This window comes from Eumetopias jubatus, unplaced genomic scaffold (assembly GCF_037043125.1).
Source record: "Eumetopias jubatus isolate StellerSeaLion01/CBP00866 unplaced genomic scaffold, mEumJub1_p1.0 scaffold_14, whole genome shotgun sequence".
Taxonomy (NCBI): domain Eukaryota; kingdom Metazoa; phylum Chordata; class Mammalia; order Carnivora; family Otariidae; genus Eumetopias; species Eumetopias jubatus.
In genome coordinates, this window is record NW_028274820.1 from 2,321,109 (window position 1) to 2,332,232 (window position 11,124).

Consider the following 11,124-nt stretch of genomic DNA (forward strand, 5'->3'; position numbering starts at 1 on the left):
CCACTGCACTAGAACCCACCCAGACTAGACACTTCCTTCTGAGCTGCTGGGGAGTGGGGTCAGTCCTTTACTAAAGGTGTGGTATCCAGACACCCATGGTTTCAGGGGGAGGCTCAATCGTGAGCCTATATATATTTTTTTAAGATTTATTTATTTGAGAGAGAGAGTCCTGGGTGGGCTAGAGGGGAAACAGAGCGAGGGAGAGAGAAGCAGACTCTGCACTGAGCACGGAGCCCGACGTAGGGCTCGGTATCAGGACCCTGAGATCATGACCTGAGCTGAAATCAAGAGTCGGATTCTCAACCGACTGCGCCACCCAGGTGCCCCATCGTGCTCCTAGTTTAAACTGCCATTTCAAGTGGCAAAAACGAATTCATTTTTTGGTTATCACCTGATCTTTTTCAGGGTCCAAGAACTCGGATGATTCATTCCTTCTGTAGTTTTTACGATAATCAGCATGTCCTAAGATGCAAACATTTGTCCTATGAAAGCCTCCCCACAGGAGGATCTATGCGGAGTAAAAAAATAGAAAGCTTGTGAAATTTTTGTTTTACTTTTTTTCACCCTAGTGGAATGAAATTCCTCAAAAAGTTGAAATTAATTGAAACGATATAGCCCTTGTCCTCAAGTAGTGACATTTGCTCAAAGGTATTCGTGATGGGTCCCCCACCCAAAGATGCCAAGGTGCCACCCCAGTGCCTGTAGATGCGACCTCACTCTATGGATGATCACATCAAGATGAGGTCCCATGGGGGAGCCCTAACCCCAGGTGACCATGTCCTTATAAAACACACAGACAAACGCAGGGGGCCACCCCAGGAAAACAGGAGCTGGGGGTCCCCAAGCCGAGGAGCCGGGCAGGGGAGGTGGGGAGGCCTGGCACAGACCCATCCCCGGCGCCTTCAGAGGGTGCGAGGCCCAGTGGCACCCCATCTCAGATCCCGGGGCTCCCAAACTGTGACACGTTACGCTTGTGTTTCTGGGCTTTTGTTGCAGCCGCCCCGGCAAACAAATGCAGTATTTTGCTTATTATTTTGGGACATAACCGTAGTTTGAAAGACTCTCAGCTAAAACAGAAACTTCTTCGGAAGGCAGTCAGCTGATAGTGCCATTTAGTCTTTAGGAATCCAGCTTCCTTGGCTCCCACGACAAGATAATTTGGTTCACGTAAATAAATTACGTTTTCACAGGCACACAGAAGTCCTGGTTTCTATCCATCGCGTCTCAAGTGTTACCCCAGCACACCATGAAATGGAGAAGGGATTAACAATAATATTTCAATTTGGCCAGAGCTCGGGCTGCCAGGAAGCAATGAATCAAGTCCGACAAAGTCCGACAACAGCTCTCCATCTTGGGAAGTTATCAGGGGCAAACTTAAATATAATCCCGAAAGCAGAGGAAATTTATCTCCGAAGACTTTCGGCTTCAACATTTGTCTGGTTCTTTCCACTTCTGATATATTATGCATCTGTAAATCACAGCTGAATAGTTCTCTTAAATTTAATTAGCTTTTCTTGTGATGTCCACGGAAGGGAAAAATTCCAAGGTATTCTTAGACGTGGAGAAAAGTTTAGAAAAACAATAAGAACCATCACAGCTAATCACACCCGTAGCTTTGACTCCAGCATGTTGCCATCTTGCCGTGCAGTGATTCAACAGAGCCTTTTCGTTTATTTTTTATTTTTTTTAAGTCATCTCTACGGCCAGCGTGGGGCTCGAACCCACAATCCCAAGATCAAGAGTCGCACGCCCCACCGACTGAGCTGGCCAGGCGCCCCAAAGCTTTTCATTTGGAAATCATCTTGAACATACAAGAAAACTTGCAAGAATAGTTCACTTGAGCGCTCCTATACCTCTGTTTGGAATCACATATTAACACTCTGCCCTATTTACTTTATTTTCCTTCTTTCTACCCATATACATATTTTAGTAGCTTCTTTTGGCCAATCACCAATTACTACGTATTTAGTGAGCACCAGGCTCTGTAGAAAGCCCTGAGAGGAGAGGGTGAGACACAGCTCACGGGCAGACCTGTGGGATGCTGGGTCAGTTCAGTCAAATCCAGGGCCAATCTCCTGCTACATATTGAGTGAATCTTGGGAGTTATGGGGGAGTGCATTCTTCCTAGGAAACCTCACTTTATTAATTTATTTTAAAGATTTTATTCTTTATTGGAGAGAGAGAGCAAGCACAAGCAGGGAGAGGGGGAGAGGCAGAGGGGGAAGCAGGCTCCTTGCTGAGCAGGGAGCCAGATGTGGGACTTGATCCCAGGACCCTGAGATCATGACCTGAGCCGAAGGCAGATGCTTAACGACTGAGCCACCCAAGCGCCCCGTCGTTTTAATTTTTTATTATCTTTTTAAAAGATTTTATTTTTAAGTGATCTCTACACCCAGCGTGGGGCTCAAACTCATGACCCCGAGAGCAAGAGCCGCAGGCTCCACCAACCGAGCCAGCCGGGCGCCCCGAGACCTCATTGTAACCCAGCATCTGCATCATGAATGGCCCCTTGCAGCCTCCCATGACGAGGCCCTTCATGCTGCAGATCCAAGTGGGCACCGGAGTTGCTGAGAACTTTGCCTCCAATTCTGAGACTTGTATTTTCCAAGTTCCAGGAATAGTGTGTCTTCTCGGGAGACACAGACATCCCTGGACCCCTGTCCCCAGCCCCTGGGAGCTGTGCCCGTCATAGCACTCGGTCCTTCACCCGGGAGGACCCTGAGGTTCAGGATGTTAAGTCGCTACCCTAGGCCCACCCACCAGCCAGCCAGCGCCTAAAACCAAATCCCACTCAGCAGGTGCTCGAGTACCAGCCCCACCTGCCTCCCCCGGGAGCCCATACTTCCTGTGTTCTCAGGCCAAGCGGATATTTCCTTAAACCAACCCTTCATAACCTTTTTTCTTCTCAAGGATTCGAGTTCCGTGTGTTCATGAGTCCAGAAAGCTGGGTTTATGGAACCCGATTAGGACCACAAAAAGTCCTGGATTTGGGGGAGAGGGGGAGCTCAGCAAATTTCCTGGGCGGGTTTCTGTGACATTCATGGGCTGTCCACGTTAAGGAAAGGCCAAGCCTTCCAAATATCTTTTAAGGCCACCCGCAAACTGGCAAAGGGAAGGGAAGGAGTGGGATGAAAACTCACCCTTCTGAGGGCTCCCCGAGTCCTGACAGTCACTGACTCACAGGGCACACACAAACCTCTCCGAAGGTTTCCTTGGAGGTGGAAAGTGAGCCCCGGATCCTCCACGGCTACACCAAATGCCCAGCTTCCCTCCTGGCAGGTGGGTGCTAAGGAATGACATGTCCTTGTAAAGAAGGACCAAAACCGCTCAGGCAGACTGTAACCTGAGGTCGGGATGTTCCTGACCTTCTGGATGCTCCTGCCTGACTCAGCCATATTCATAAAAGTGAATCCAGAGGAAAATCAGCAGGAAAAACCCCTCTGGCCCCTCAAAGCTGCACTGAAGTCTCAGTGGCCTGGCCACTCCCACAGAGCAGTGGGTCCCTGGGGTGGTGGGGTCGGGGGGAAGTGACGGGGTCCGGGCATCAGGAAGAATTTGGGGCAAAGTCCTCTGGTGTGCAGCTCTCCCCGGGTGGGATCGACACAGCCTAGCAGAGAGCGTGCTAAGGTACTTGCGGCTGCCAAGCGGGCAAGGATGAAAGCGCAGAGACGGGCAGCCCCGCGGCATGTCGCGGCACTGAGTCACTCCAAAAAGACAAAGAACAATGTGATTGTAGGTGGTTCGCATAGCTCCAGGAAACCAACCCTTCCAGTTTATAACGATACGAATCTGAATTATTAAAGGCTAAGATGAAAAACAGCTACCCTGAAGTTAGGAAATTCAAATGGGTTGTTTGCTCAGATCACATCATACAAAAGAGGGTCTGTCCCGTGTGGGGCCAGCAGGTTGTGGCGCAGGAACTGGGATCTACAGGCAGCCCCGTGCCTCCGTGGCAATTGTCCTCGAACCTCAGGAAACTGGTCTGAACGGCACAGGCTGGTGCCCCATCCGAGGACCCACCGTAGGCTGCGCTGTGCGTGGGGAACACGAGCAACCACGCTGGGAAGTGTGGCTGTCCGCTATTAGATGTATCAACTCGGGCGTGTCCAGGAAGGAGACCGGTAAATCCCTTAAATGTTCTTTCTTATTGTTCTTTTAATCTGATGCTGGATTCAATTTGCCATTGTTTTTGTTTGTTTTGTTTTGTTTTTTAGAGAAAGAGAAAGCATGAGCAGGGGAGGAGGAGCAGAGAGAGAGAGAGAGAGAGAATCCCAAACAGACTCCACACTCAGCATGGAGCCCGACATGGGGCTCAATCTCACAACCCTGAAATCATGACCTGAGCTGAAATCAAGAGTCCAATGTTCAACCAACTGAGCCACCCGGGCGCCCCAGCAAGATTACATTCTTAATAAAGATCATAACCTTCAATCACAACAATATTCTTCTGAGAAAATGCTAAATTCCCAAAGTCCTTTTTTATGATTTCTAGATACTTGCTTCTAGGCAATCAGGATCAGTATGCCCCGGGAATCATGTTGGAAGGCAGCCTCACCGCCCTCTTCACTGGGACACCACCAGCTCCAGGAGGAGGGGCAGGAAGGTCCTCTCTCCACACAGAGCCCGTGGCCTGGTGTGAAGACCACAGAGCTGCAAGCTTCCTGCCCTCCTTCAATGGAGAAAAGGGGTTCCACATTTTGCGGCAATGCGTGGTTCCCTGGAATCCTTGGTTTCATTGATAGGATTCATTCACCTTTATAGGGTTTTCTCAATTTAGGTATTCTGGTATCAAAATCAGTAAACTGGCATGTGGTTGTTTTGTCTGTTTAAATTAGAGATATTGCTGCCCAGTTTTGATATTAATACATTACTTAGATTCGTAGAAGCACATCTGGAGGCTTTCTCTCTCTCTGTGCTCTGCAACAGTCCAAGAACATTTTGAACGTATGCGTCTCTTGTAGTTTGGTACTATGTCACCTGTGGGACCATCGGAACCAAGGTGCCTTTGGAAGGGTGGTCTTCACACGCTGCTTGAGGCTTCTGTCTGACTCGAGTTAGCTGGTGCATAAGGAGTATTGAGAGCTGTTCTTGCGTTCCAAATATTTTATAGTTCACTGAATTTCCTTAATTTTTGCTTTCCCATTTTTATTCTATGCATTTATTGCACTTTCTTCCATCATATTTAGCTACATATTAGCTAATAATTAATTGTTGTTAAAAGATTAATCTCAGGCTATTTCTTGCTAATTTAATTAAATTGCATTTTCATCTTTACAAATGCTTAGTTTGTGCATGCGTGTGTACGCATGTGTGTATGTGTGCACATGTGTGCATTGCGTGTGAGTGTGCATGTGCGTGCATGCGTGTGTGCATGCATGTGTGTGCATGTGCATGCGTGTGCGTATGCACATTTCCCCTGATGATTTCAGCTGAAGACTTATTTACTTTCATTTGCTGTGCTCCATAACAGAGACCCTACTTTCCTCTGAGCACCAAGTTAGCGGTATACATGGTCCTTTGTTTTAACCCTAGAATCTAGAGATAATAGCACTAACCTTATGGTATGAATGAATACAAATGCACAGAATCATCTTTCTCCTGAAATTCTGTATTGAACTTTTCCATCATTTTATGTTACAAACAGTAAGGGGCACCGGTCCTTTTGTTTTCATAGATTTTCTTCTAAGTTCTCTACACAACTGGACATCGTATTTCCTATTCTGTAACAATTATGTTTTCCTATCATTTGCCCAATTTTCTAATGATGTGCACACTTAAATAGCTTTCTTACAATTTAAATAATTATTAGTAAATAACCTTTAAATAATTTTAATTACTTGGAAGTGACTTGATTTTCGGGGGATAGGTAGGGAAGGTATCGGGCTGTCAGTAAGACTCTCTAGTTCTTTACTCTAGTTACTTTATCAAGATTTGTCCTTTTTTTAATAGATTTGAATCCATTTCTTCCCTGGGATACAATTACTCTTTAAACGTACAGATCTATATCTTTAATTCAGGAAAGTTTTCGTAAATTATATCTTCTAATACTTTTTTTCTGTGCTTTCTTCTCTGGGGTGGGTGGAGGGAGACACTAATGACACACGTCTTTTCTCTGCCTTATGCATATTCTTCTTTGTCTGACTTCTATGTGTATGATTTTCCGTAAAATCAATTTTAGGTTTTTTTTTTTTTTTATTTCATTTTGTTCTCAAACTTGCCATCTGGATCCTTCACTCTCTTTTCTGTGAGTCTGTTACTTTTTTCTTTTGCTCAGCCCGTGTTTCTGGCATCTGTTTCTTCTCTTTCCTCAACTCTGCCCATTCTCCTTTGTGCTTTTATTCCACTTTTAGCTCTGTCATCTTGGCTCTGCTCTCTTACTTCAGAGAGGGAACTTTTCTGTGCACTTAGGCTTGCATGCAGAGAACCCCTTGCCTACAGTCTCACCCGTGTGTGGCAACCCTTTGCAGGCCTGCTCTTCATCTCCTTCCCTTATGGTCATCTTTAGCGACTGCTCTCTTGGGCAGCATGTTGCATCGCCCTGTGGTGATCTGTGTTTGTTATGAGCGTCCACTTCTGCACAAAGGGTCCATCTCACTGTGGCCAGGGAGCATGCCCATGCCACTGGGCTGTGTGATGGTGGCTGGTCTGGGCTCCACGGTGTCTCTCTGGATCTCAGGGAGCCCCCCACGAACACACGTCACGGTGGAGCCCAGTGCTCATCTGGCTTTTCACTGTGTATCTGCCGCAGTGTGTGCATCTCAGGGCTTCAGACCTGTGGGCCACCAACAGCCCCTCTGCTGGCTACACATCAACAGACGGTTTCTGCAACAGATGGCTTTCCTCCAGCCCCATGTCCCCAACACTCATGTTCCAGGGGATTCCTTTAACTCTGTTGTGTTGTATTATCTTTTCATCCAAACCAGGGGCCTTTCTTTGGTTGCCATCCCACCCCCCTCACGTACTGTTGAGATTGGAGAACTCTGTGTGCTCTGGGAAGTGGCAGGATCCTCTCCCCCTTTGGTCTAATTTTCTCTGTAGTGGCCGCCATTTGGGGGATTCTTGGTCCTGTTCTGGAGCACAGATATTTCCTGGTGTTTGGGAGGATGGAATTTCCATTTCTGGTTCTCCCTAGCTCTGCTGTTCCCAGCTCTAATCAGAGGTCAGGGAGCACAGAGATATTTCTGCCACCATCATAAGCTGGAAGTCGCAGGACACATTTTCCATGATTAAGCAGTTCTTCAGTTCTGACCAGCGCACCTTCCCACCAGCTACCTACCCAGAGGGCCCAGAGGGGATATTTATGCAAACGGACCTCATGATCTGGAGTGGAAACCAGTTCCTATCTCCCTTAGAACTTAAAAAACATCCTTGCTCTAAAGTAGAGCGATAAAAATAATTTCTCATTTGCTTACCTCAGTGGCTTGTTAGGCAGAAACGCCCACCGAGGGACGGCCTTCTGCCCTGGCCTCTCCCGTATCACCAAATCGCTGCTCCGGACGAGGACGTCGTGGGCTGTCCGACAAACCATGAATTTTCCACAGAAGTTCATCTAGCAGATCAGAAACTTCATCCAGGTGGTAATTCTGGAGCAAAGAAAGCCAGATTAGTGAATGCCCTCAAGAAATGAAACTTTTTCTTTTCCTCTATTATCTGAAGCATTTCGTGGTACTGACTTTAGATGGTATTGTGCTTTGTGAGAAAACTCACTGGAGTCAGAGACCTCGGTGCCGGGCCTGAGTTCTTGACCTCAGTTCCCTGACTCCCTGGTTCACACACACATGTGCACACTCGTCCCTGAAGCCCTGGGTCACGTACATGTGTGCACACTCGTCCCTGACTCCCTGGCTCACACACATGTGCACACTCGTCCCTGACTCCCCGGCTCACACACATGTGCACACTCGTCCCTGACTCCCCGGCTCACACACATGTGCACACTCATCCCTGACTCCCCGGCTCACACAAATGTGCACACTCATCCCTGACTCCCCGGCTCACACACATGTGCACACTCATCCCTGACTCCCTGGCTCACACACATGTGCACACTCATCCCTGATGCCCCAGGTTATGTACGTTTGTGCACACTCATCCCTGATGTCCCGGGTCACATGCAGGTAAGAGTTAGGGTTCAGAATGCCTATATGAGGACTATCACATGGGTTTAAAGGCAGTAAGGGATGGTAAAATACATAATAAAGAGTGAAGCCCTAAAAAATGCCCAAGATCACAATTGCACATGATTGGCTTTGGAACTATACTCAGAGATACGTAAGTATCAGTCGTGAAGGATAGCTGGGCATTCAGTGTGCAAATGCCTGCTTTGTTTGCTTGCAGTCATGTCAGGGGGACTAGGCTGACCTACATCCCCCTGTTTGGGGAGAAGTTTGGCACTGCTGGCAGAAACCAAAAGCAAATGGCTGTTCTGTAGGGACATAGTGGGGTATGTGTGTGTGTTACAGGGAAGGGGGGAGGAATCATAAACTCAGTCTTTCTAACCTCACAGGGTCATCCAAGGATATCATGAGTTAAGGGAAGAGAACCTGCTTGGTAATCTGCTAAGTGCTAGAAATGCCATGGCTCTGCAATGACAGGGGGCACAGAATCCCATCGTGCTTAAATAACCGGAAGTGAGGTTCTACAAGGAAGAAGAACTGTCCGGGCGAGACATCGTGCTCACTAATCCAACACCCACAGCTTACCTGCCTCTCAGCCATCTCTGCCTCTTCCCGCTGTGGCCTCTCCAGCCCCAGCCAGGCCCGGGCTGCCCCTTGCACGCAGGCAGTCACATCGGCCAGGCTCATGAGGGACTGTCTTTGAAAAGATTTCCTTTTTCGAGCAAGAGTCACGAGGGAATCTCTCAGCTGGGGAGAGGAAAAAAAGACAAATTTCATGTTATCAACCAAAACATGGCTTCGTTAATGTGATAGACTATAAAATGGGGATTCTATCTGATGATGCTATTTTATGACCTTTTAGTAAGACAGCAACTGCTTAGCAAAAAAAAAAAAAAAAAAATAGGGTGCATGGAACTAAATTGCAACAAGGTGAATTCAACAATCAAAATGGGTATATAAATGGATATATACATAAAGGCTCTTTTCAGTCTCTAAAAGTTGAGGATGAAGATTGTCAACATGGTGTGCATTTCCACATGCAAACTTGGTTTCGGGGTGCTCTGCAGCCCCGCCAGGCTCTGGGGGGGCCCCACTGCGTGAGCCTGAGCCTGTGCCCAGGAGACAGGAAGACGAGCTCACATGCTCTCTGCAGAATGGCCCCAGCTTGTTTCCTTCTTTACTACAGGCTGAGACCTGCTTGCTCAGAAAGCCTGTAGGCACCAAACTCAAAGTTGTATGCGTTCAACTGTTGTAAAAATAGTCCAAACAGGCAAAGTTTGAGCCATTTCAGAGCCTGCTTTGCATACCCTGCGGATATCACAGACAGCTGTTATCAGTTCCTGGACTCCAGCATGCCACTGCCCTTGGGATCTCTGACTCAGACTTCCCACTTGCTGTTGGGTGACATCTACACACAGAAGACCCCTCTCCCACCCCTCCCCATGTCCCCCTGCCCTTCCCTGGTTCTTGATGGTGGCCCTGAGACACAGCCACTGGACAGTCCTGGACTGTGACCCCTGTCAGGACGTGGCCACATACAGCTTGTGTGCATTATTGTCTCTCGTGGTCTTATCTTTTTCCTGGATCAGCCCTAAATCCCTTGAATGCCTGGCCATGTGTCAGAACCCTGCAGGGAGGCCTAGGTGCCTGAGGACAGGGCACTGTCCATTCAGACAGTATATGTGGGTCTGCGGCTTCCCTGCTTTACCAGCCACAGGAGCCTCAGGAGCCCGCGGTAACGCGCCCCGACTCCTGCTCTCAGGGACCCCCGGGTACCACTGCCTTCCTGTTCCTCATGATAAAGCCCAAGCACCTCATCATCTTAGTGTGACATTCAGGGCCCGCCATGCCTGGCTCCAAGCATCGTTCCCAAATCCAGCATGGGCCTCGCCACCATCTTCATTCTTGTGATGCCTGCCTCCCCCCCAGGTGCTCTTCCCTTTGAGGAGATGCCTCAGATAATTAAATAAATACTTCTAAAGTAAGATAAAATAAAATAAAATTGCATATAATTTGCTAAAAACTACTGAACACCGAAGACAGACGTGAAAGCTCTAAATGAATGGAGACACAGACAGGATTCTTGGGTTGATAAACTTGCTCTGATGAAGTTGTCAGTTCTCTCCAAATTTGATTTACGCATCCACAGCAATCTTGAGCAAAATCCCAGCATGCTGTTTCATAGATGCCGACAAGCTGATTCTATAATTCATATGGAAAGGCAAAAGAACTAGAGCAGCCCAAACTGCAAAAGAACGAATCTGGAAGGCTCACCTGCGCTATGTGAAGACTTACTATAGAGTTCTAGTAATCCTGACAGTGTGGGATTGGCGACGGAATAGATCAGTGGACTAGAACAGATAACCCAGAAACAGACTCACGGAAACCACGAGCAGATTTGTGACAAAGATACACTGGCAATAAAACATGCTTTTAAAAAAAAAAAAAAAAAGACTTATTTGAGAGAGAGAGAGAGAGATTGAGCATGAGCCAAAGGGGAAGAGAGAGGTAGAGAGAGAATCTCAAGCAGACTCTGTGCTGAGCTCTGAGCCCGACACGAGGCTCAGTCTCAGGATCCTGAGATCACAACCTGAGCCGAACTCAAGAACTGGATGCTCAACCAACTGCACCACCCAGGTGCCCCTCAACATGCTTTTTAAAGATGGTGCTGGAACAACTGGATATCCCAAACAGGAAAGAACATTCACTCTGAGCAAAAAGTTGTCCCTTACACTAACATTAAATCAAAATGGAAAAATCAATCAATCAATCAATCAAAATGGACTACTGACCTAAATCTAAAACAAAACAATAAAAGTTCTAGAAGAAACATAGGAGAAAATGTGTGTGACCGTGGGGTTGCCATTCATTTTTAGATAGGACACCAGTAGAATCTATAAAAGAAGAAACTGATAAATTGGCCTTTATAAATATTAACAACCTCTGCTAAAAAAAACTGTTAGAGGAATGACGAGGACAAGCCACGGAATGGGAAAAATATTTGCAA

General features: G+C 47.3%; 1 protein-coding gene across 1 annotated transcript in view; it reads right to left on the minus strand.

Moving 5' to 3' along the window:
• The window catches only part of PKD1L1 (polycystin 1 like 1, transient receptor potential channel interacting), a 101,023-nt gene that overhangs the window by 9,412 nt on the left and 80,487 nt on the right, over positions 1–11,124 (minus strand). The window contains exons 47-48 of the mRNA XM_088018674.1: positions 8,703–8,864; positions 7,413–7,583 (exon numbers count right to left, since the gene is read on the minus strand). Of these exons, the coding sequence (XP_087874800.1) occupies positions 7,425–7,583; positions 8,703–8,864 (321 nt within the window). The 3' untranslated portion in view covers positions 7,413–7,424. The remainder of the gene's footprint in view (positions 1–7,412; positions 7,584–8,702; positions 8,865–11,124) is intronic.